Raw genomic sequence first — 24,368 nt, forward strand, 5'->3', positions numbered from 1 at the left:
AATGTATAACAGTTTAATCATACTTGAGAGTGATTTATAACAGTTTAATCTACTCAGGGTAGTTATCTGGTTTATGTTCAGGAGAACTTGGCACAAGCCGGTCTGTATAATGGGTGGTGTTCTAGCTTTTTAGACTTCAGAGATCCAGATATCTGTAAACAACAGTTACACGAGAGCTATGTTCAAGAGGGTTGCGATCACACTGGTGTTGATCTAAGTGCCCTTTAGCAAGTTAGCTTTCTTGGCATCTGTTTCCTAATCTGTGAAACAGGAGCAGCAGTACTAATAAAGCAGGCACGTGGGATTTTTGACCCTAGAGGAATGCAAGTGATGCTGTTGCTTTTGTTTTTGAGACCGAGTCTTTCCATGTTGTCTAAAAATTCTCCTGTCTCAGCCTCTCAGGTAGCTGGGAATTGACACTTGGTTCCACACATGTGAGGCACAGCCTAAGTCAGTCAGCAATGACTGCTATTGCTATGTGATAGGAAGGTCCCTTTGAGGAGCTCCTTAGCTCGGAGACGAATATCTTTTTAATATTGTTTCACCCAAACCAGAAGATTTTATCTTTCGTGTGTAAATGGAAAACTCTCATGTTCTTTACTGTGGGTTTTCATTCTGTTGTATCTGAAATCATATTTAGCAACATACTATGGTGGTAGAAGAAACTGTCTCAATATACTCAGGGCTCTATAAAGAAAATAATCAAGTTGAAACAATGACATCCTTAGCCAGGCAGGACGGTGTATGTAATTCCAGCACTCAAGGCTGGGGTGGGGGAATCGCTGTGAATTTAAGGTCAGTCTGGGCTCTGTTGTGAGGTCTGGAGCAGCCTGGATGAAAGTATGAGTCCCTAAAGAAAAGAAAAGCAGTCCACGTTTTCAGCCCAGGAACTAAATGTGCCAGCCCCTGTGAGTACTGACTGCCCAGCGTCTTTGATAAGCTGCTGGGTGATGGGAGAATGGCTCACCTTTCGGTGGGAGGCCCCACTGTATTTATGCTGCTGTAGAATGTTCACTGTGGTTTCCTGCACCTCTCACAGCTGATGATAAGTACTTGGTTGAGTCGTCGTTATCATACCGTGGCTCATTATGTCTTTCTTCATCGCCAGGATGATTGAGGAAGGTGGGAACAAGAGGAAGACCATGGCGGAGAAGAGACAGCTCTTCATAGAAATGCGTGAGTGTCCAGGGCTCCCACGCATGCAATACGGGGGGGGGGGTTGTGTGTGTGTATGTATGTATGTATGTATGTATGTATCTATCTATCAATGTATATCCCTCCTTCCTCCTAGACAGGGTTTCTTTGTGTAGCCCTGGCTGTCCTGGAACTCATTCTATAGACCAGGCTGACCTCAAACTCACAGAGATCTGCCTGTCTCTGCTTTCCAAGTACTGGGATTAAAGGTGTGCGCCACCACCACCACCTGACTAAGAAAGCAAGATCATTAAGGCAGAATGGAGTCTCTGTGACTTTAAGTCATGACTGTTGTTTGGAACTCTTTCTGTAACTGTTGTTACCATAAGTTTGCCAGTGGCGATAAGTAGTTAATAATTAATACATTACATAAATTATCTTTTTACTAGATACCAGGCTTGCAGTAGAAAGAACTAAGCATTAGAACTATTGGAAAACCAAATGGAAGAACTTTGCTACCCACTTAAAAATCTTCTGTTTAAAATTATATTGTGACATTTAAAAAAAAAAATCCCAGAACATGGCCTGGAGGAATTGGGTGGCTCCCAGTGTTTTTTTTTTTTTTTTAATTATGTGTCTGTGTGACTTTGACCATGTGATACCGACCGTCTCACACTTGTTGGGTCTCAAATTCCTTTATAGTATTGGTCTGGATTAGTTTTGTAAAACTGGAACTCACTCAGTAGATCAAGCTGGCCTCAGACTCACAGAGATCCTCTGCCTCCCGAGTGCTGGGATTAAAGGCGTGCACCACCACCGCCTGGCATAAGCCTTTAAAAACATTTTATGGGTACTACTGCAAAGCTGGGTCTGGGCATGCGCCTGCCATCCTGGTGCTCAGAGGTGAGGCAGGAGAAACATGAGTTATTAAGGACAGCCTTTTTATCTTAAACAAATTACAAAATTGGTACTGCATGGTTGAATCAGGAAATGGGAGGCAGAAGCCCAGACTAGGATAGTCCACGAGGTACTTGAAGAATTCTAGAGTTCTGCCTGTTACAATATAAGTAACAGGTGAAGTTTCAGAAGATCTTTCGACTCTCTCAGCAATGTTTAAATATGTAGAGACTGAGTCAGTGGAGGCGGAGTTAGGCTCAGCTCAGAGGTTTAGGCTTGATAACTGTCAGAGGTCGTAGAGAAGAAATGCTGGGACTGACGAGGAGTTGGCCCAGATTGCTAGTTATCTAAGGCAGGTGCTTCCCTCTGTCTCACCCCAAAGAAACAAAGTGCAGCTGAGCTTCCTTGAGGCCTGTGCACTGTCTCTCCCATCCTGCTCCTGTCTTATCCCTTTTCACCAGGGGTCATCCTCACTGGCTTTGAACTCACCATCCTCCTGTCTCAGCTTCTTAACTGCTGGGATTATAGGTGTGTGCCCGTGCCTGGCTCTATAATTATTTCCTGAATCTGCCCCTCAGACACAGGCTGTGCAGTTAGAATGCCGTGTTTGGATCTTGGGTCCCATGCTTAATGACCTTAGGAATATAACATTATATATGTATAACTTTAGGCAAGTTTCTTTTTTTCATTAGAATTTTATTATTATTATTTTTTATGTGCATTGGCATGAGGGTCAAATTCTCTGGCACTGGAGTTATATAGACTGTTGTGAGCTGCCATGTGGGTGTTAGGAATTGAACCCGGGTCCTCTGGAAGAGCAGCCAGGGATTACAGGCTAGCTGGCCAGTGAGCCATAAGGATGCATCTTGTCTCCGCATCCCTGGCACTGGAATTGCAAGCACATGATACCATGTCTGGCTTTTTATACGGATACTGAGGATCTGAACTCAGGTCCTTGTGTAACTAGCACTTTACTGACTGAGCCATCTCCCCAGTACAATTTAGTCCTTTATTACTCTTTTCCTTCTTTAATCTCCCTTTACTTGATTGTGACTGAGATATTCTTCTTCATCTTTTTTTTGTTTGTTTGTTTTTGTTTTTTTTGTTTTTTGAGACAGGGTTTCTCTGTAGCTTTGGTTCCTGTCCTGGAACTAGCTCTTGTAGACCAGGCTGGCCTCAAACTCACAGAGATCCGTTTGCCTCTGTCTCCCGAGTGTTGGAGTTTACTTTCTTGACTCCACCGTTTTCTGCGTTACCCTCTGCTGTCCCTTCCTAATCCCGCAGCTCACTGACTAAAGACACCGAGTGTTCCTCCTCTCGGAGTTCTCCTGTGTAGCCTAAGACAAAACTGGTAGTGTCTTGGTATGTTGTGTGCACAGGCACACTGTTTCTTTCCTCTCGGTGTATATCACAGTGGAACCACACTTCTACTGTACAGCAATGAACTGCTCAACACAGCTCAGCTTTTTGCTGTGTCCTCTTCCTAGGTGCTCAGAATTTTGATGTCATACGACTGTCAACGTACAGAACAGCTTGCAAGTTACGATTTGTACAGAAGCGATGCAACCGTAAGTCATTTCTTATTTCTTTGATGGGCAGCTAGGTTTCCTGAAGTTATGAAATAATTTTGATATCTTCCAACCATACCATAAGGTTAGTTGAACTCTGTTTGTCTTTTTGTAAAGAATTTATTATTCTTAAATTATGTGTATAAGTGTATGTCTGCATCTGAGTTCGTGCACACAAGTGCAGATGCCCCCAGAGGCCAGATGTAGGTGGAGCTTTTCTGTTTTGCCATTCAGCTCTGTCCCACTAGCTGGTTCCCAAATAACCACATAGAGACTTATTATTAATTATAAATGTTCAACTGATAGTTTAGGCTTATTACTGACTAGCTCTTATAACTTAAAATAACCCCTATTTCTTATCTGTGTTCTACCACATGGCATATTTATCTTCTGCTTCCTCTGTGTCTGGCTGGCAACTCCAGTCCTCTTCTTCCTATTGTTCTCCCTGTCTGGCTCTCCTGCCTACCTCTGCTTTCCTAACTATTGGCCATTTAGCCTTTTGCTAAACCAATCAGAAGGTGCCTTGGCAAAGACACATCTTCACAGTGTACAAAAAGATTATTCCACAGCAGCCAGAGGCATAGGATCCCTTAGAGCTGGGGTTAGTGGCAGCTGTGAGCCACCTGACATAGGTGCTGGGAATTGAACCTGGGTCCTATGGAAGAGCAGTAAGTGCTCTTAACCACTGACCCAACTCTCCAGCCCCAATTAATTCTCTTTATCTTGAATATTTATCAGAATACAAGCTTTGTAAATGGAACGCATTTGTCGATATATTCCTGTTTCTCTTAAAATGCTCAATAAAATTGATATTATAAGTAATGTTGCTGGAATCTGTTTTTTATTACATTTCTATTTATTTTATATGTCTCTCTGTATGTGCCTGTGTGTGTGTGTGTTCATGCTATAGTTCACGGAGGGCAGGAGACAACTTCTAGGAATCATTTCTTTCTTTCCACCATGTGGGTTCCAGATTCCAAACTCAGATTCTCAAGGTTTGCACATTTGCCTTTACTTGCTGAGCTGTGGAGCCTGCCCTGGCCTTTTTCGCTGAGCTGTGGAATCAGCTCCAGTTATTAGGACTTGGAATTACTTACAAGTTCTGAGGGGACAGAGTAGTCATGCTATTTAAGTAGGAGAAAGTCATTTTTTCAAAATTAATAAAGTTACTAGCTTCTGAAAGAAAGGCCTTGGTGTTTTGATACAAATACAGTGAAATTTGATTTTCTTGATCGAATTTTGTATAACACAAATTAACTTCTTTTAATAAGTAATGGCTATCATGTGGATTATAAAATATGTACAAATATATGGATGCATGAATATTCTTTCACTGTCTGTGAAGGTGAATTGTTCCAGAATTGCTGTGCATGCATGTACATGTGTTAATGAGAAACTGGTTTATATAATGGAGAAAAGAACATTAGCCTAAGAATTGGAAAACCTTTGTTTTTTTTTTTTTTAATTATTTTTATTTTATGTGCGTTGGTGTTTTGTCTGCATGTATGCCTCTGTGTGAGGATGTCAGATCTCTCAGAACTGGAATTACAAAGAAGGAGGACTTGTCTCGGGTCTAAGGCAAACCCGATGTGAGCTGTCATGTGGGTACTGGGAATTGAATGTGGGTCCTCTGAAAGAGCAGCCAGCACCCTTAATCATGGAGCTGTCTCTTCAGCCTGGAAAATCTGTTTTAAAAGACTGAGTTTTACTGTTCGTTAAAAACAAGTGACTCAGGCTGGAGAGATGGCTCAACAGTTAAGAGCAGTGGCTGCTCTTCCAGAGGTCCTGAGTTCAATTCCCAGCGACCACATGGTGGCTCACAACCATCTGTAATGAGATTTGATTTCCTTTTCTGATGTGCATGAAGACAGAGCACTAATGTACATAAAATAAATAAATATTAAAAAATCAATGTCACCTATTTCTAAATAAACAAAAATAAAAGCAAGTGACTCTAACAAGTCATTTTACATTTGATAACTTCTGTCATGTGTAAGACTTAAAAATCCTTCTTACATACATAAATAAGTAAATCTTTTAAAAGGGGGTGGGTGGAGCCAGGTGGTGGCAGTGGTGCACACCTCTAATCCCAGTACTCGGGAGGCAGAAACAGGTGGATTTCTGTGAGTTCTAGCCTGGTCTACAGAGGAAGTTCCAGGACAGGCTCCAAAAGCTACAGAGAAACCCTGTCTTGAAAATCTTCCTCCCTCCCCTCAAAAAGGGGGGTTGGGTGAGGGGAGAGATGGACAGTGGTTAAGAGCTTTTCCAGAGGTCCTGAGTTCAATTCCCAGCATGGTGGCTCACAAATGTCTATAACATCAGATCCTGTAGGATCTGATCCCTTCTTCTGGAGTGCAGATATCCATGCAGATAAAACACCTATATACATAAACAAACAAATAAATAAAAAGAAAAGAATTAAATATCCTGCCAGGTTCTGGGTGTGGTGGTGCACACCTTAGAGGCAGGCAGATCTCTGTAAACTCAAGGACCAACTTGGTCTACATATCAAGTTCCATGCTAGCTAGGGCTACGTAATGAGACCCTGTCTCAATTAAAAAGAAAGAAAGAAAGAAAAAATTATAAAGCCTAAATTTCTAGAGCTTGTCATGGCCTCTTGGATTACAGCCATGTTTCTTTAATTGTCATTTCTAAAGCATTAATTTTCAGATTATGGATGCTGGCCATTAGTGCTTCATGAAGTCACTTTGATGGGCTGTAACTAAGTGTATAATGTGAAAGAATAGAGAAAAAGAAGCTATCAGAGTGTGGCTAGGGAGGTTTTAAAAAGTGCTTTTGAGGGGCTGGAGAGATGGCTCAAAGGTTAAGAGCATTGCCTGCTCTTCCAAAGGTCCTGAGTTCAATTCCCAGCGACCACATGGTGACTCACAACCATCTGTAATGGGTTCTGGTGCCCTCTTCTGGCCTGCAGGCATGCCCACAGACAGAATATTGTATACATAATAAATAAATAAATAATTCAAATAAATAAATAATTTAAATAAATAAATAAATAGGTGCTTTTGAGACTTGTGTATCTAGATATGTGCTTGCATGTGCATGAGTAAGAGGGAGAGAGGGAGACTGAGATTAAATATTTCCGAGTGGTGGTGGTGCATTCCTTTAATCCCAGCACTGGGGCAGCAGAGGCAGGTAGAGCTCTGTGAGTTCAAAGCCAGCCTGGTCTACAAACTACAGCCAGGACTACATAGTGTGATTATCTATCTATCTATCTATCTATCTATCTATCTATCCATCTATCTCCATCTGTATCTATCTATCTATCTATCTATCTATCTATCTATCTATCTCCATCTGTATGTATGTATGTGTGTATCTATCTATCTATCTATCTATCTATCTATCTATCTATCTATCTATCTCCATCTGTATGTATGTATGTGTGTATCTATCTATCTATCTATCTATCTATCTATCTAACTATCTCCATATGTATGTATGTATGTATGCATGCATGTGTCTGTCTGTCTGTGGTGAGTGTGGGTTGTGGCCATAGTGTTTGAAAACTGCTGTCTTAGAGCCACTGTTTGAAAGGTTCTTTAATTTTTCCCATAAATATTCTTGGAGAGTGTGATGTGTGTAGGTGTGGCTGTGCTAAGATACCATGACCAAACCAGTTTATAGAAGAAACAGTTTATTGGAGGTTCACAGTTTTAAGGCATGTTTGTGTCTATCACAGTGGTGAACATGGCAGCAGATTGGCAAACATGATGCTGGAGCAGTACTGAGAGCTAACATCTTGATCTGTGAGCATGGGACAGAGAGATCTAACTGGGAATGACATGGGTGTTTGAAACATCAAAGTCCACCTCCAGTGACATACCTCCTCCAACAAGGCTAAACCTCTTTATTCTTTCCAAATAGTTCTACCAACCTGGGACCAAGCATTCAAGTATATGAGCCTATGGGTCCATTCTTATTCAAATCACCATAGTAATGTTCTAAAAATTTTATTCTTTTCCTTGTCCAAGTACTGTACATTCTATTGTGAGTTTTTCTGTGTGTGGGTGTACAGCATAAATGGAATTAACTTTCAGTGTTATCTGTGTCTGTTTCTATTGCCTTTATACTCCTTATTGAAAAGTCACCCTTTTCTTTACTGCCAAAGAGCTGCATTCATTCGTTAGGAGACATGTATAGGGGCTGGAGAGAGGACTCAGTGGTTAAGAGCACTGGCTGCTCTTGCAGAGGGCCCATGTTCCACTCCCAACACCCACACAGTGGCTACCCAGCCACCTGTAGCTCCTGTTCGAGGGATCTGATGTCCTCTTCTAACTTCCACAGGGACCAGGCACACATGTGGTGAATAAACATACATACAAGGCAAAACATTCATTCAATGAAAGTACAGATATCAAATGTTTTTAAAAAAGAAAAAGAGTAGAAGATGGTTCCTAGTAGTATTGTGAGAACATCCATGGACAGCCTTCTGTGTTCCCTGGGGAATCCAGAAAGATCATCAACTGATAGCCATCATTACAGCTTTACAATGAGTCCCGCTGTGGGTGTAGAGATGGCTCAGTAGTTAAAATCACTTGATGTCCCTCCACCAAACCTGGGCTCTATTCCCAGTTCCCACATATGGCTCACAACTGTCTGTAGGTTCAGTTCTAGGGGATTGGACTCCCCCTTCTGTCCTTTGGCGTCTGTAGACACTGCAAGCTCTTCATGCACAGGCATATACGCAGGCAAAACATGCATATACATACATTCTTCATTGAGTTTGTTCCCCCCCCCCGCCCTTTCCTTTCTCTGATTTTTCCCATGGACCCTCCTACTGTCTCTCAAATTTATGGTCTCATTTTCTTTAATTATTGTTGTTGTGGTTGTGTGCATGTGTGTGTGTGTATTCCTAAATATGTAAATACAATTTGCCCAGTTTGTATATTTCTTGTGTTTATATGTCTCAGAGCTGACTACTTGGTATCAGATAACCAATCTGGGGCCTCGTTCCTTGGGACAGTTTTTCCTGTTTCAGCATTCCTTAGTTGTTTATAGTTCTTTGTCCAGGATTCAGGCGCCATAAAATGTTTTTCTTCCATGTTGGCATGTCTGTTGGTGTTGTCCTTGTTGAGGTCTTGTTTGAGTGGCCATGTTGTTGAGACTTCATGGTGTAGCTTCCTGTCCTAGCTAGAAGACACATCTCACAGCAATTTCCTGGTCCTCTGACTCTTGTAGACTTTCCACCCCCTCTTCTGTGCTGTTCTCTGAGCCTTAGATGGAGGAGTTACGTTGTAGGTGTATCAGTTGTGGCTGCCACACACGATCCCTTGCTCTTCTCTGCAGTTTGATTGGTTGTGGTTTTCTGTAATAGTTTTTGTCTGGCTAGACCCTGGTACAAGCTGTGCAGGACCCGGCCAGGAGCATATACCTGGTTGTCACATACCTGACCTTTTACATGGGTGCTTGGGATTTGAACACAGGTCCTCTTGTTCGTGCAATAAGTGCTCTTACTCTCTGATCATCAATCACTTCCAGTTTCTTGGCCATAGAAAGTAAAGTTTGAGATATAAATGTTGCTGAAGTTGCCAGACTAATATAATAAAGGATTCAGGATGATGTAGCAAATTGCTAAACAAGCTGAAAATTGGGCTGTCTCAATGGTTAAAGGCACTTGTCACCAAGCCTGATGGATGACTTGAGTTGAATCCCCAGAATCCACAGGGCGGAAGGAGAGAAGCAACGCTTAAACATCGTCCTTTGACCTCTGTATGTGTGCTGTGACGTGTACACATCTACTCAACTGCCTATTAATAGCCCTACACTTAAATAAATGTAGCAAAATTGTGTTTTAAAAGAGGAAGGTTCTTATGAGTAATTCTTGATTTATTTTTCCTTTCATATCATCAACTGATAAAAGTAACAGGGTCACTATTTATAAAGACGTGAAACACCAGTTACCTGAATGAAGTCTCAGGGTCAGCCCTGTTCCAGGGCAACTCCTTGATGTCCACAGAGAACATTCTGTATCCTGTCATTGAATGGGTTTCTCAATATTGGCTAAAGACTTCCTTCCTTCCTTCCTTCCTTCCTTCCTTCCTTCCCTCCCTCCCTCCCTCCCTCCCTCCCTCCCTTCTTCCTTCCTTCTTTTCTTTTTGAGTTAGCGTTTCTCTATGTAGCCCTGCCTTGTTCTGGCACATGCTTTGTAGAACAGACTGACCTCCAACTCACAGAGATCCACCTGCCTCTGCCTCCTAAGTGCTGGGATTAAAGGTGTGCACCACCACTCCCAGCTGAGTTTCTTTATTTTTAGCTTAAAAAATTAGTTGAGGGCTGGAGAGATGGCTCAGTGGTTAAGAGCATTGCCTGCTCTTCCAAAGGTCCTGAGTTCAATTCCCAGCAACCACATGGTGGCTCACAACCATCTGTAATGAGGTCTGGTGTCCTCTTCTGGCCTTCAGTCATACATGCAGGAAGAATATTGTATACATAATAAATAAATAAATATTTAAAAAAATATTAAAAAAAATTAGTTGATTAGTTTAAATGTCCACTTGTGGGGTGACACTGTGCCTTAAAATTGTTGACAGTTTATTTTCTTTGGTTTAGTTCATCTTGTTGATATCTGGAACATGATTGAAGCTTTCCGAGACAATGGCCTTAACACACTGGACCATAGCACTGAGATCAGCGTGTCCCGCCTCGAGACCGTCATCTCCTCCATCTACTATCAGCTGAACAAGCGCCTTCCTTCCACCTACCAAATCAGCGTGGGGCAGTCCATCAGCCTCCTCCTCAACTTCATGATCGCCGCCTATGACAGGCTAGTACCTCACACGCTCACTTTTAAATCATGCCCATCTCCTCATCGCCCCCTTTCCACACGGCCTTGCTAACCCTTGTCAGCTTAGAGCCACAGCTGAGGTTCTGTACGGTCCCCGCTGTCCTCTGGCGTGCCACAGACAGAGCTCTGTAATAGATGGGGAATCACCCGCTTGAGTCATCCTGTCTGGTAAAGTGATTGACACTTCAGCAGACCCGTTCACTCTCTAAGAATTAAGAAATGCTTCAGCTTTGACCATGCTGGTGTGGCTTTCTGGTTGACTTCCAGGTTAATCGTTCTTTAACACCAAATACCTTTAGACTGAAGTTTTCTCGCAAACACCTAGGAATCTGTTTCAGACTTTTTCAGTTTGACTATTGTACGGTAGACTTTACAGCAGGAGCAAGAGACCACTTTAGTGTATTGAAGTTAAAATGGAAAGGATTTCCTCTGCTGTAAAAAACAAAGCCACACCAAGCCAAACAAATCCTAAAGGATGAACTGTTCCAGGAGCCAGGAGTTCCTGCTGCTTCTCAAGGTTGTTCTATTGACCATTGGATGGATAAATTCTCTTGCTTTCTCTCTATATAGATATAGAGTTATGTTGAGTTTATACATTTGTAAAATGATGTTATTTGCATGTTATGGTAGCAAAAATCCTGTGGATTAGTGAGAAAGTACGGGTGTGTCTGCTATGCCCAAATCTACAAAGTCCCCCAAAAGACAAGGCTTTTGTCCTGTATGTAAAAGCAAAGAGCCTTTATTTTATGCAAGTTTGCAAAAGGTCTCCCCGCATGTCCATGTATTGGAATAAACAGAGAGCCCTGAGCTCAGTTAGAGTTGGGTTTTATAGCAGTAAAGGTGGGGGTGTGGGGTTTCTGAGGTCTAGGTCCCCTGATTGGCTGACATTTGTCTAGGGGTGTCCTGATGAGTGTGTGCTGGCAGGTGATCCTATCTACAGTGGTTGGAGCGTTAGGCATTTCCTTTGGATGGTCTGTTCTTGGGTGGTGCTCAGATAATCTTAGTTTATGGTTCTTCCTGCAACTGGGTATTGCTTCAGGGTAAATTACTGAGACTCAGGCCTCCATTAAACTTAAGGATGGTTGAGTCCTACACTGGCAGGTGATAATGGTTGGAAGTAAAGAACTTCCTTTGGGTGATCTGTTCACATTTAGTTTATCATGGCTGGCTCCTCCAGTGTCAAAGCCAGGTTACATTTTAGGCTTTCCTTTTTTTTTTTTTTTTTTTGCAGCCATTTGTATACAAGCATTTTAGACTTTCCCTAGACCCATAATATGTTCATGTTATCATGTTAGATATTTTTTCCATTTGGTAGAAAATTATTTAAAGATATTCAAAATTTAAAAAGTCCTAGAATCCTAAAATCATTTTAAAAATAGCGTTGTGGATTAAGTTAATCTTGTACTCTCTAAGGCCCAATCCTGCAATCTAAAACCCTTGCTAGAAATTGTTACTCGTTGTGACTAAGTAACTTCTTATCATGGCCTAATCCAGGAACTCAGCCAGTTCCAGGCTTATGCAACACAAATCAGTTCAAAAAACAGTTTTTGAAATGTAGTAATAAAAATCACCTTACGTGGGGATTAAAAACCGTGAGTCTGGACTGGGGAGGTGGCTCAGTTTTATGACAACGTGTTTGTGTCACAGCCAGGACTTCAGAATAATCGCCAGAGTGGACCTAAGAAATGTTGGGCACACTTGGAACCCTGGAGCTGCAGTTTGAATCCCCACCACTTACACAGAAAGAAGGGTGTGGCTGCCATTGCTCATAACCTGTCTTGGGTAGATTGAGACAGGTAGGTGCTGAGAGCTTGCTGTCCAACCAACCCAGCAAAGCTGTGAGCTTCCAGTTCAGTGAGAGACCCTGTCTCAAGGCAGGAAGGTAGAGAGGTTGGTAGCTGTCTCCTGGCTTCTGCCTGTCTGTGCATGGCTTTACACAGCCACACACTCACTTGTGTGCAGCACATACAAACAAACACACACTCATGGGGAGGAGAGGAAGAATAACTAGACAGTTTATCAGAAGACATAGAGAAGGACTGGGGCTGTGTAGAGCCCTCCAGATTTACTCCCTAGTACTGCTAAAAGAGGGGTGGGCGGGCATGCGAGAGGGAGGAAACATGAATGGAAGAGCCAGCCAGAACTAGCAAATGCAGGGGGATGAACTGAGAAGAGAAAGGGATGTACTCAGTTAGAGGTGGGCTTGGTAATTTTCAGATCAATATGCCTACACCTGACGTTGGATGTCAGAATATAATATCACATCGTTACTAATGCTGAGATCTGGTAAGAACTTGGCTCTCCAGAAACCTAAAATTGGTGTCCTTGTACTAGACACAAGAAAGGATCTGATTATTTGAATTTTGTTCTTGTATATCCGAGCATGTAATCATTAAATCCTTCAAGGTTTAGCCATTTTATTGAATGTGGGCGTATTTATTGCTTAGGCCAGGGGGGTCCTTGATATATAGATTACCTAGCCACTTATTTTAATTGAATCTTTCATACTTTTTATCCATAATTCTTCAAAATTAGAAATTAAATTCAATAATTAGTTAATCTTAACTTCCTTTCATCTTCAGATATATAGTCAATATTTTTGTCCTAATGTTTCCTGATATCGTAGATTATAAGACTCCCATATATGCTAGGGACAATCGGAGTATAGGATTTTGTTCCTTCAGTGAATATTTCCTGAGGATTTATTTATTTTATTTTTTTAAAAGATGAGAGTTTTAAATGCAGTTTGAGAACCAAAAGAGCGCAGGTGTCTGTGTGTGGGACTGAGTGAAACCCACAAGGAGCAATGACAACGGCACAGGTGTTGTATTTATCCCGCTGGTATTTTTGTTTAGGCTTTTGCAGTAGGTTGTTTGATAATGCCATGCATGCTTACATTTCTCATTTCATTTTCATGGTTCTTCACAGCTTTCTCCCCCTCTGTGAAATTCTAAATTATGTATAGTGTTCTTTCTTATATCTGTCGTATTTTCTCTCACCGTCTTTTGTGAGTTTGCTATGTTTTCTCTTTGGACTTTGTTCTATTTTTTCCTTCTAGTATATTTTCTAGGTATTTATTTTCGAGACGACTGTCTAACCTATGTTTACCTTTCAGTGTTAATTTTAATGACTTTCTTTTTAGTTTGCGAATCTGTCAGATATTTGAAAGCTTAAAAAAAATCTGTTTTCTGCCAAATATTTCATCATTGTTTCTTATTTCTTGATTATGATAAACTTTATTCTTTATATTCATTTGCGTTTTAGCCTAATATCTGGATTTTATATGATGATTTTTGTGTTACTTATTTTTTCTATTTTTCACTTGTACTGTCTTCCTACCTGAGTTATTTTTATTTATTATGTGCCAGATGTTACATAATACCATTGTTATTTTAAATGTTATTATGTGACAGTTATTTTAGATCTTGGGGACTGTTTCTCTCTAGGTAGGGATATGTGTGTGCTTCTGCCAGGTGCCTAGAGACCCTGGAAGTCTGGGATGACCTCCCTTCCAATCCGAGTCTGCCCTTGGCTGAGGCCCTGATGGCCTTTGCGCACCACCATCTTTAGGTCGAGCTTCAGAGCCTTCCACCCACAGTAACAGGGGTCGTCCCTCAGAATCCTAGTCACTTGCATGAGAAGAGTGAGTCCAGGTGTTGTGGAACGCACAGGCTGACCTCCCAGGGCCTCCAGCCTCTCCTGTGTTGGAACTCATTCATTCTTGGTGCTGCTCAGGGGGGTTTACAGATTGTTTTTCCCTCCCTCGCCCCCCTCTCCTTTGCTTCGTGGAAAGGTTGGTTATAATCAATTTGTTTGTCATTGCTTGAAGCCCATTATTTTTTCAGATGTTGCCTCTTAGGTTTTTCTTTTTTCTGACTGTTGGCATAATGACCTTTATCTTGTTTATTAATGTTTCTACTTTAATGGCTCAGTTTCTTTAGACGTATCTAGCTTATCATCTCATCAGTCATGAGCCCATGACTCCTTGGGAGCTATAGCTTGTTGCTTTGCCCAGCACAGAGGGAGAGAGCACTCAAGTGGGCTGAACTGCATCTTAGGAAAGAATTGAAATTCAAAGTCTGATTTCTATGGAATACATGTCAATTTTATACCCATCAAGTAAAAAAGAAGGTCATTAAGTCTGCAAGTTGGGGCCACTGGTATGTAGTTTGTGATGGAGTTATATGAAAAAATTATATATAGTTTAAAAATCAGACTGGCAATCATTTTAAAGTTGTGTTTTTGAAGTTTAATTTGGATACATTAAAAAGATTTCATAGCTCCATCTTAGTAGTGAATGTTTAAACCAGAACAGTATAAAACTATGCTTAGCATTCATGAGGCTCTGGGTACACGCAGCCAGTCGGTGTGTCCCCCTCCCACCAAGTGCAGAGTAGCTGCAGAGTCTTCCATTTCTCATAAACACAAATGTATTCCTTAAATTCTGAGCTGCTCGACCAATGGTGTGGACGATTTTGGAAGCAGATAACAGCAGTTGTCTCTAAGCAAAGGTGCGCCATCCTGAGCAGCACGGTTGTTTCCTATCTGTGTATGTTCTGTACCTGCATTCCCCCTCTTCTTCAGGTATCTTCAAGACAACTAGAAAAAAAGCACAGAAAACTGGAGTTTCAGTGCAAGTAGGAAAACCTTCCGTAACAGTAGATCTAATCCTGGAGGATTTATTGCAGCCTTGCTAGGAATTTTCCAGGACTTGGTAGAGCGTGAGCGACTGGCGTTAGCTGTATTAGAACAGTGTGATCCTAAGGGAGAACCTAGTGTAAAAGAAGAAAGATAACCGTGCCGAGGGCCAGGTGGAGGAGGTCTGTGTCATCACTTCATCCTGCCAGACTGGGTGCCACCACCTATGTATCCTGATGAGCCCACTGTGTGCCCCACAAGCTACTCCTCTTTTTATTATTTGTTTCTTTATACAATGGGGTGCTGTATAAAGTATTCCTCTCTGTAAAGTATTTATATATTTCTCTCCTAGCGCCACCACGACCCTACCTCAAGAATTCCCAGTCTTTCTTCCAAATCTTATTTATTTATTTATTTATTTATTTATTTATTTATTATGTATACAGTGTTCTGTCTGCATGTATGCCTGCAGGCCAGAAGAGGGCACTAGGCCTCATTACAGATGGTTGTGAGCCACCATGTGGTTGTTGGGAATTGAACTCAGGATCTTTGGAAGAGCAGGCAATGCTCTCAACACCTCTCCAGCCCTTTCCAAATCCTTTCTCCTTCTCAGGTCCTTTTCCTTAATATCACCAGCCCCACTTTTTTTTTTTTTTTTTGGTTTTTCAAGACAGGGTTTCTCTGCGGCTTTGGAGCCTGTCCTGGAACTAGCTCTGTAGACCAGGCTGGTTTCGAACTCACAGAGATCTGCCTGCCTCTGCCTCCCGAGTGCTGGGATTAAAGGCGTGCACCACCATCGCCCGGCCACCAGCCCCACTTTGATCCCTTTGAGGATCTGTAGTTCTTGGCTGTGTAATTGCTTTGGCTTTCATTTATGCAGTGCCTTTTTTGGAGCATATAAGTGAACAGATGAGGTTGAAATTGTGAGGACAGAGGTTTACTTCAAGTCTTTGGCTCTTTAGTACGTGCAGTGGTGGATTCCTGATAAGGGGCTGTAAGACCAAAATGAAAAGTTGCAGGTATCTGTAAGAAAATCAAGTAATACCTGAAGCTGATTTTTACTTGATTAAGCGGTTTGACTTTTCCGTTAAGTGGATTCTTGACTTGCAGTTGATTATTGCATAATCTATTCACTGTGAAGTTCTTAAAATTATGATTAATTGGAAAAATATGAGTTTCTGGAAATCAAAGAGAAGGGCTCTTTTTTAAGAGCAGCATTGCGTGATCGGGCTGGTGGCAGTATTTCTAAAGTACAAATCTGTTTGCATGTAAGAATACTAATTCATGGTTGGCAGCATCCACAGTTGTTTGCCAAAGAGGAAGAAGCAGTTCATTTAAGTGAAAAACGTTCCCGGCAGTCTTGCTTCAAAAATATTAAGTTGAACATCAAACTCTTAATAAGTACTGCACAGCCAATCACCCAGATGAGGTCAGATAATCATAAAATAGGTAGAATTTGAGGCTTTATTAAATGGAAGGGAACAGTCTTCCACGCAGAGGGCGCAGGTGAGGTCTGCAGGTGTTTCTGAAGGTGCCTGTGTATGAAAACATCACTGTTTATCCAGGGTGATTCACTGTCTGCCTGGCTTGGCCCAGAGCTAATCATGGTGCTTTCTCAGTGGTGGATATTAAGAACCCCTTTTAGAAGTCACATGCGAGGCTTATTGTCAGTCTGTAAATTAACAGACATGGGGAAATGAATCATGGAGTAGTTTAAGGTAGAGACTTGCTCCTTGTGGGGATGAGTGCTTGGTGCAGGCTGCTGTTTGGGTGGGGCTAGAATAACAAGTTTCTTTACATCCTTTTATTTTAGTCTTTGGATGGAGTTAATATGTACTCTTGTGTTACATTTAAAATGTTGACCTACTGATTAGCTCCCCGCTATGATAGGCTATGTCAGTGAGTTGCGTGGTTTGTGCTGAAACGTTTCCCAAATCTTGCTCAAAAAGAATTAATTGTGATGGAAGCTTCTCTTTTACATCAGAAGTAGTAGAACATGGACCTTTGTGAGGCTTTGGCCAGCGACTGCAGACTGCTCATTTCTTAGGGAACTTGTACAGCATCCGTAGAGTAACTCTAGATGCCGGCTGGGAAGGGTCAAGGGTGAGTTCTTCCCAGAAGCAGCAGCTGGCTGCAGGATCACAGGGTCTGGCTTCTACGTGACTACGGTTTCTTCCCGCCCCTAATTGTAGAGGAGGCATACCAAGCTTTACTGAACCATCAGAAAAATGAAAGCAATGCTTTCTTTGCTTTGGAAACTGCCCCTATAAAATAAGTAGCCAAGGAAAGTGTTCATGGCGAAGAGGTCAGTGCTGAAGTTTGGTTTAGCAAGCAAATAGTTAAGAGAGGGGAGCTAAGGGTTTTTTTTTTTTTTTTTTTTTAGATTTATTTATTTATTAAGTATACAACATTCTGCCTCGATGTATGCCCGCATGCCAGAGGAGGGCGCCAGATCTCAGTACAGATGGTTGTGAGCCACCATGTGGTTGCTGGGAATTGAACTCAGGACCTCTGGAAGAGCAGCCAGTGCTCTTAACCTCTGAGCCATCTCTCCAGCCCCAGTGGGTTTTATTTTGTTGTTTTAGTATTATTTTTTTTGAGACAGGGTTTCACTTTATAGCTTTGTAGACCATGCTGGCCTTGAACCCACAGAAATCCACCTGCTTCTGCCTCCTGAGTACTGAGATTAAAAGGCCACCACAACCAACCTTTTTTTTTATTTTTTTATTTTCAAGACAGGGTTTCTCTGTAGCGTTGGAGCCTATCCTGGAACTAGCTCTTGTAGACCAGGCTGGCCTTGAACTCACAAAGATCCACCTGCCTCTGCCTCCCAAGTGCTGGGATTAAAGACGTGCGCCACCACCACCTGGCTAAAATAGTGTTTCTAATGTGTTTTGAAGATTAGGAAAATGCTACATAAGTGCTCATTACTAGAACAATCTTTAGAAGTAAAATGTCCTGGCATCGGTAAGAGTTACCATGCTGAGTTTACTGAGGTTCTGTTCGCCTCCCCTGAAGAGCTGAAGCTTGACCTGTCTCTTTTGCTAGTAGCTGGGAAGGGAACTATTACACTTCCCTTCTCTGTAGAAGTGACATCAGTTTCTGTTCCTCAGCAAACAATAGATGTCATCTTGTCTCTTTGAAGGGAGAAAGTGAGGTTTGGAGCCAAAAAGATACTTATAAAACAATAAGAGAGAGAATATATAAATACAGCTAAAGGAGGTTTTAAAAATTTTTTGGCAACTTATTTTTTTTTTTTTTTATGTGATGGATGTATTGCTTGTCTGCATGTCTGGTATACCATGTGCATGTACCCACAGAGGTCAGAAGAGGACTTAAAATCCCTTGGAAATGGGGTCACGGATGCTTGTTAGCTGTCATGTCGATGCTGGGAATTGACCCCGGCCCCTCTGGAAGTGCAGCCAGTGTTTTAACCACTGAGCAATCTCTCCAGTGCGGCTGAAGAATTTTAAATACTGAGAAAAGTAGGGCTATTTGAGACCAAGGATCATAGTGAGTATGAGGGAGATTAATGTATGGAGAAATGCTAGGTCTTTAGGGTTAAGAATGTGTAGAATGTAGCTAGGCACCCTGTGCATTGTATTAGCAGTTCTCAGCCTTGGGTGCCTATTACAATAAATGGGAAAAGTTTAAAAAATAATGGCGAGCTTTCGTCATCCAAATAGTATATTCAGATATCTTCTAAAGGAGAACTCTAAGAAAACACAACTATTTTGTTGACTTCTATAAAAGTATTCTCTTAGATCTCTAGATTTGTGAAATGATGAGTTGCATCTTGGTCTGTGCCCTCACTCCTCATGGTTTCTAGGAGCTGTGGGCACTAGGGGAATCTTCTGTTTTTATGCTTAGTCTTTGCTTTGCTCACTGAGGTCGAACTCCTAATATCCTTGCTGATGGTAGAACTGAGGTAATCTTTTGTCTTTGACGCTGGCTCCTGACAAATTTTCTAAGTCACAGGGATATCCGATATAGTTCCCAACGTCCCTAACTTCCTAGGTGAGAACATCTATTGTTCTAATCAGATGAGTCTTGATGGGCTCCTGGACAACCTCAGGATGGAAGCTGGTTGCTAGTGGGCCTAGTGGGCCCCGTCTGTGTGATTACAGTTGGAACTTGCAGCTTTGGTCCCCAGCCTTGGGTATTAAAGAGATTGAGTCCGATGCTAGCTTGCAATGACTTAATCAGTCATGTGTACATAATGAAGCTTCATACCTCTCTAGAGGACTGAGTTTGAGAGCCTCTGGATGGCTGCACATACTCATTGCCTAAGGAAGGGTATAAGAGCCCTTCACACCCCTCTGTTCATGTGTTTTCCTCATCGTGTACCCTGAACATAAATAGTTTCCCTAAATCCTGTGAATGGTCAGACCCATGGGGGAAGTTACAGGGACCCCTGATGTGTAGCCAGTCAGCCGTGTGTGTTAACTCCCTACCTACTTCTTGGAATTGGCTTCTGAAGTTCAAGCGATTGAGCCTTCAGTCTGTCTAGCAGGTCCATCGTGTCAGAATCAAAACGATCCTCATGTCCCCACCTCCTCTCGCTGGAGTTACAGACACCTGGCTTTTCACGTGGGGCCAAGGGTCCTGATTCAGGCCCTCCTGCCCGCTGAGTAAGCTCTTTACTCGAGGAGCCATTTTCCCAAGCCCTGCCCTGTTTCTTCTTAATCTGGCAATTTTGTATCTTTTTTTCTCCAGTTTTGCTGGAGATTTATTGATATAATTAGTTTTCTGCCCAAACACTAGCTCTTTATTTTTCTTAATTTTTTCCTATTTTTATTTTCAGTTTCATTAATTTCTGCTTTTATTTATATTTATTTTCCATTTTTAGTCTGGAGTTTGATTTGCTGCCCCCCCTCCCCCCAGTCATAAATTGGATGCTTGAGAATCTTTTTTCCAATGAGAAGTGACCAGCTTCTTTGGTTAAGTTTGTTTGCCTCCTCCCGTTGTGGAATCAAGCTGTTATTCTCAATATCCCTTTACACATGGTTTCTGCATGTACAGTACATATGCAAAAATACATTTTTCTTTTTTTAAGTTTATGTGTGTGGTGGTTTTGCTTGCATGTGTGTCTGTGCGCCATGTGTGTGCATTGTCCTCAGATTCCCTGAAACTGGAGTTACAGATGGTTGTGAGCCACAACGCGGGTGCTGGAAGTCAAAGCCATATCCTCTGGACTATAACCTCATAACCGCTGAGCCATCTCTCTCTGGCTCTATGTTCTCTCTCTGTTGTAGCATTTTGCTAGGTTGTACTCTGGCACTATCTTTATTCTGTCTGTACATTGCTTCCCCCCCCCCCCCCCCCTTTAATACTAGGGATTACTAGGCAAGTGTTCCACCACTGAGTTACATCTCCAACACATCTTTATTTTTCTTTTGAGACAGGTTCTTACTGCATTCAGGCTGACCACCAACCTAGAGCCTCAAAGCCTCCTATATAGATAACAATTTCAGGTGTGTGTTGCCAATCCTGTCTTTACTATCTGCTGTGAATAACAGTTTTTCATTTGTTTGTTTATTTATTTATTTATTTATTTGTTTATTATGTATACAACATTCCTTCTATGTATGCTTGCATGCCAGAAGAGGGCACCAGATCTCATTATAGATGGCTGTGAGCCACCTGATGTGGTTGCTGGGAATTGAACTCAGGACCTCTGGAAGACCAGTCAGTGCTCTTAACCTCTGAGCCATCTCTCCAGCCCCTATTTATTTTAAATGGCCTCAAACTCCTCCCATCACATCCTGAGTGCTGAGATCACAGATTTGTGCCACCCACCATTCCTGGTTTATGTGGTGCTGGGAATTGAACCCAGGACTTGAGTTCATACTAGACAAACATGCTGGTTCTTAGGTACCAGCTTTACTTCTCCAAGTTCAATGAGACAGGTAAGCGTTGTCTTCAGCAGTCATTTTAGGATTCTTGACTGTGTGAATTCTTTGGGAAAAGATTGGAACAGTTTTATCTCCTTTACTTGCCTCCCCTGTGTGTATTGTCTCTCTTGTTAAGGGTCCAGTTGACATACAGAAATAATTGTGTTTCTGCACCAACTCTCTTGCTTGTGCTGCCAGACAACCTCAGACACATGAGGACTTTTAATAATTCCTTTTCTATCCCATCAGAACTGTGTTAATAATCACTTTGAGGTCTGTAGTTGTGATGGGTTCGGGGGACACAGCATTCTTTCACACACATTTCCCAGGGCCTATGCTCAAGGCCAGTGGTTCTCAACCTGTGGGTCACGACCCTTTCGCAGAGCTTACCTAAGACCATTGGAAAACCCTTTGTAGTATGATCTATAGCAGTAGCAAAATTACAGTTACAAAGGCGCAACAAAAATAATTTTACGGTTGGGGGTCAGCACAACATGAGGACCTGTGTGGAAGGGTGGCAGCGTGGGGAAGGTTGAGAATCACCGCTCTAAGCACCAGTTCTTATGTCACTGCTTTGACTTTTATGTTTTATCCAGGGATGGTTTTGATCCTTCTGAAAATCCATTTTGTGTTGAGTGTAGTAGTGCATCCTGAAATCCCAACATTTGGGAGACCGACATAGGAGGATTGCTTTAAGTTCAAAGCCAGCCTGGACTTCAGAATGAGTTCCAAATTGCCGTGGACTGGGAAGACCTCATCAACATTTTTTAACAGTACACTTTTTAAACTTCACTAACGATTCCTTAGATGCTGCCTTTTCTTGCACAATGGAATGGTTGCTTGACAGGAATTTCTCGTCATTCTAGACCCATATTCCTTACGTATAGAACACTGTCTTTATTTCTGAAGAATTATATATTTCTAAAAACCCCTTCGTTGTTTTAGGTAGTTACAGGGTTTGTTGTTTTTTTTTTTTTTTTTTTGGTTTTTTTTTTTTTTTTTTTTTTTGAGACAGGGTTTCTCTGTGGTTTTGGAGCCTGTCCTGGAACTAGCTCTTGTAGGGTTTGTTGTTTTATGAATAAGCTCTATGTGATGTCATAGTTAAGAACTCAGCTGTAGTTAAAATGACTTGCAGACCATGTTCTTCTTGGATGTGAACTTTTCAGATAAACAAGGAACTTTGGGAGCCGGGGAAGCTTTCCTATACTGGAGATTGAATCAGGGCTTCAGGCTCGCGAAGGCTTGTGAAGGCTTGCTCTACAGTGAGCTGTATCCCCAGTCTGGGAAACATTCTCTGTGCTCTATAGAGTATAACGGGGCGTTTGCTTTTTCAGAACAACATGGTAATCTCTCTTTGCTGCAAAGGTGGTGTTTTACTCTAAGTTACCGTAAAGCTTTATGATCATAGACTTTATAAAATATCCCCAAAGGCCCACTGTTGACCTCAGGTGCCGACTTTAGCCCGCTGGTGAAGTTTTTTATCTGCAGTGAAAGCCGGTGTGGCTGAAAGGATGACACTCTGGTGATGTTGCTTAGCATTCATTCTGTTCTCCTTTTCTTCTTTCCTAAAGGACCAGGGTTACCTTCCCCTTTACTCCCTTACAGTGGTCTATGGAAGAGCTGAAACAGATGTGATTAAGCTTCTCAGAATAAATACTTAACATTGTTACTTGAAGATTGTTAGAAGATAAACATACTATGAAATCTTCATAGCAGCGTGCGCCTGGTGTTTAGTGTGCAATAATAAACCACCGTTATCCTGATGTTAGGGCATATTTGTAAATTATATCTAAACTGGGTGCTTTTTCAATTTTGACCGCTTACTTCTGCTCCGGCTATAGATTTAATGTTTTTTTTTTTAATAAGAAAGTCGATTCCGGCTCATCCATTTGGTTTCTTCCTACAGATCAACAGAGATTACAAGCTGTTTGTAAAATTCGCCTTCAGGTGACTGTTAGCTTTAGCTGTCTCTGACAATTATAGATGAACCTTCCTTCTACAAAGGACGAGAAACCAGAGTTTATAAATGTGGGAAAGTTAAAGTGTGTAAGGACAGGAATCAATTTCTTAGTTGTTCAGTATTTAGAGATGTGTTTGATTGTTTTTGTGGTTCCAGATAGCAATTATTTCTAATATTTATTTTGCAGTGAGGGCCGAGGCAAGTTGACCGTATTTTCAGTTAAAGCTATGTTAGCAACCATGTGTGGTGGAAAAATGCTGGACAAATTGAGATGTAAGTATTTTCATATTACTTAAAAGTTTTTATTTTCAAATTAGGATGTCTAAACAATTTTAAGTGAATGAATGATATAAGAATTTTGGAGCAGCTGGCTCCAGATACATGAGCTGTGCCACCTACTGTTCAGATGCATAAGCCGACTGCACTTCTTGTTAGGGTTTTTAAAGTGAGAAAACTGGAGTGCAAAACAATGATATTCACACTAAAAAAAACCTTAAAAATGCTTTCTATATTAGTAAATGTGATTGGAGATGATTATGTTTTTAGTTAGAAAATAAATGTAATTGCTTTTACTAGGCTCGATCAAGTTTAGCCTTCTTACAGCTGCAGGGAAATTTTTTTTTTTTTTTTTTGCTGTAATCAAGCTTTCTTAGCCAGGCTCAGCTACTCAGAAGCTGACAGGCTGCTCCCCCTCCCAGCCTGTCCTGTTCCTTCCTAGCTGCTTTTCCTTTTATTGCTGTTCCTTGCTTTTTGTTTCTGGTTTGTTTGTTTTTCCTTTCCCACGGGTTGCCATTCATAACTGTTTAGTTTTGCTGCCTGTGGGTTTTACTTATCTGGTCCTCAGGTCAGGTGTCTGTCTGTACCTGCTTGTCGGCGTGTGCTGCCCTGATAGAGGGCGACGGCGGGGGTATCGTCTACATTCAGAGCCTGGTTTTAAGCTGTTCTTTTCTCCACTGTGCTAATACTGCCATGGCAGGGACACACTTAGGGCCAGGAGCCATTTCCAAGAAGTAAAAGTGAAGCGTGGGTGTTCGTGAGGCCCTGGGATTATGTGTGTTGTGGGAAGGATGACTCGAGATTAAAGTGCTTGTCAGAAGCCTGACAAGCTCACACGGTGAGCAAGAGGACCAGTCTCCGTGAGTTTCATGACACACACACACACACACACAGATAACAACGTCGTTTTAAAAAGACAGAATTGTGACTTTTTATGTTTGCATGAAATATAATTTCATCCATATTCTCCTTTTTAAAAGAAACCTCCATAAAAGAATAAAAAAAGGAAGAAAAAGGAAAATCCTTTTATAAGTGGCCCTCAGCATTTGACATCTGTGTTGTTCAGGGGCTGGCTATCCTGAGCTTTTTCAGATTTTATTTGTTGTTTGGGCTAGTGATGTTTGGTTGTGTGTTCTCTGTCACTGGCTGATTTGATGCCGTTAGAGGTCCCCTGTCTTTCGAGCTCTCTGCTTGTT

At 41.7% G+C, this 24,368-nt stretch overlaps 1 protein-coding gene across 9 annotated transcripts in view; it reads left to right on the top strand.

Annotated features, from left to right (window-relative positions):
* The window catches only part of LOC121439585 (dystrobrevin beta), a 215,352-nt gene that overhangs the window by 19,029 nt on the left and 171,955 nt on the right, over window positions 1-24,368 (top strand). For all 9 annotated transcript variants that reach the window (XM_041640106.1, XM_041640102.1, XM_041640101.1 and 6 more), the window contains 4 exons: window positions 1,109-1,176; window positions 3,519-3,599; window positions 10,170-10,383; window positions 23,084-23,169. In XM_041640106.1, the coding sequence (XP_041496040.1) occupies window positions 1,110-1,176; window positions 3,519-3,599; window positions 10,170-10,383; window positions 23,084-23,169 (448 nt within the window). In that variant the 5' untranslated portion in view covers window position 1,109. The remainder of the gene's footprint in view (window positions 1-1,108; window positions 1,177-3,518; window positions 3,600-10,169; window positions 10,384-23,083; window positions 23,170-24,368) is intronic.

This window comes from Microtus oregoni, unplaced genomic scaffold, assembly GCF_018167655.1.
Source record: "Microtus oregoni isolate MIOR12 unplaced genomic scaffold, Mior012 000062F_ref0000492, whole genome shotgun sequence".
Lineage (NCBI taxonomy): Eukaryota > Metazoa > Chordata > Mammalia > Rodentia > Cricetidae > Microtus > Microtus oregoni.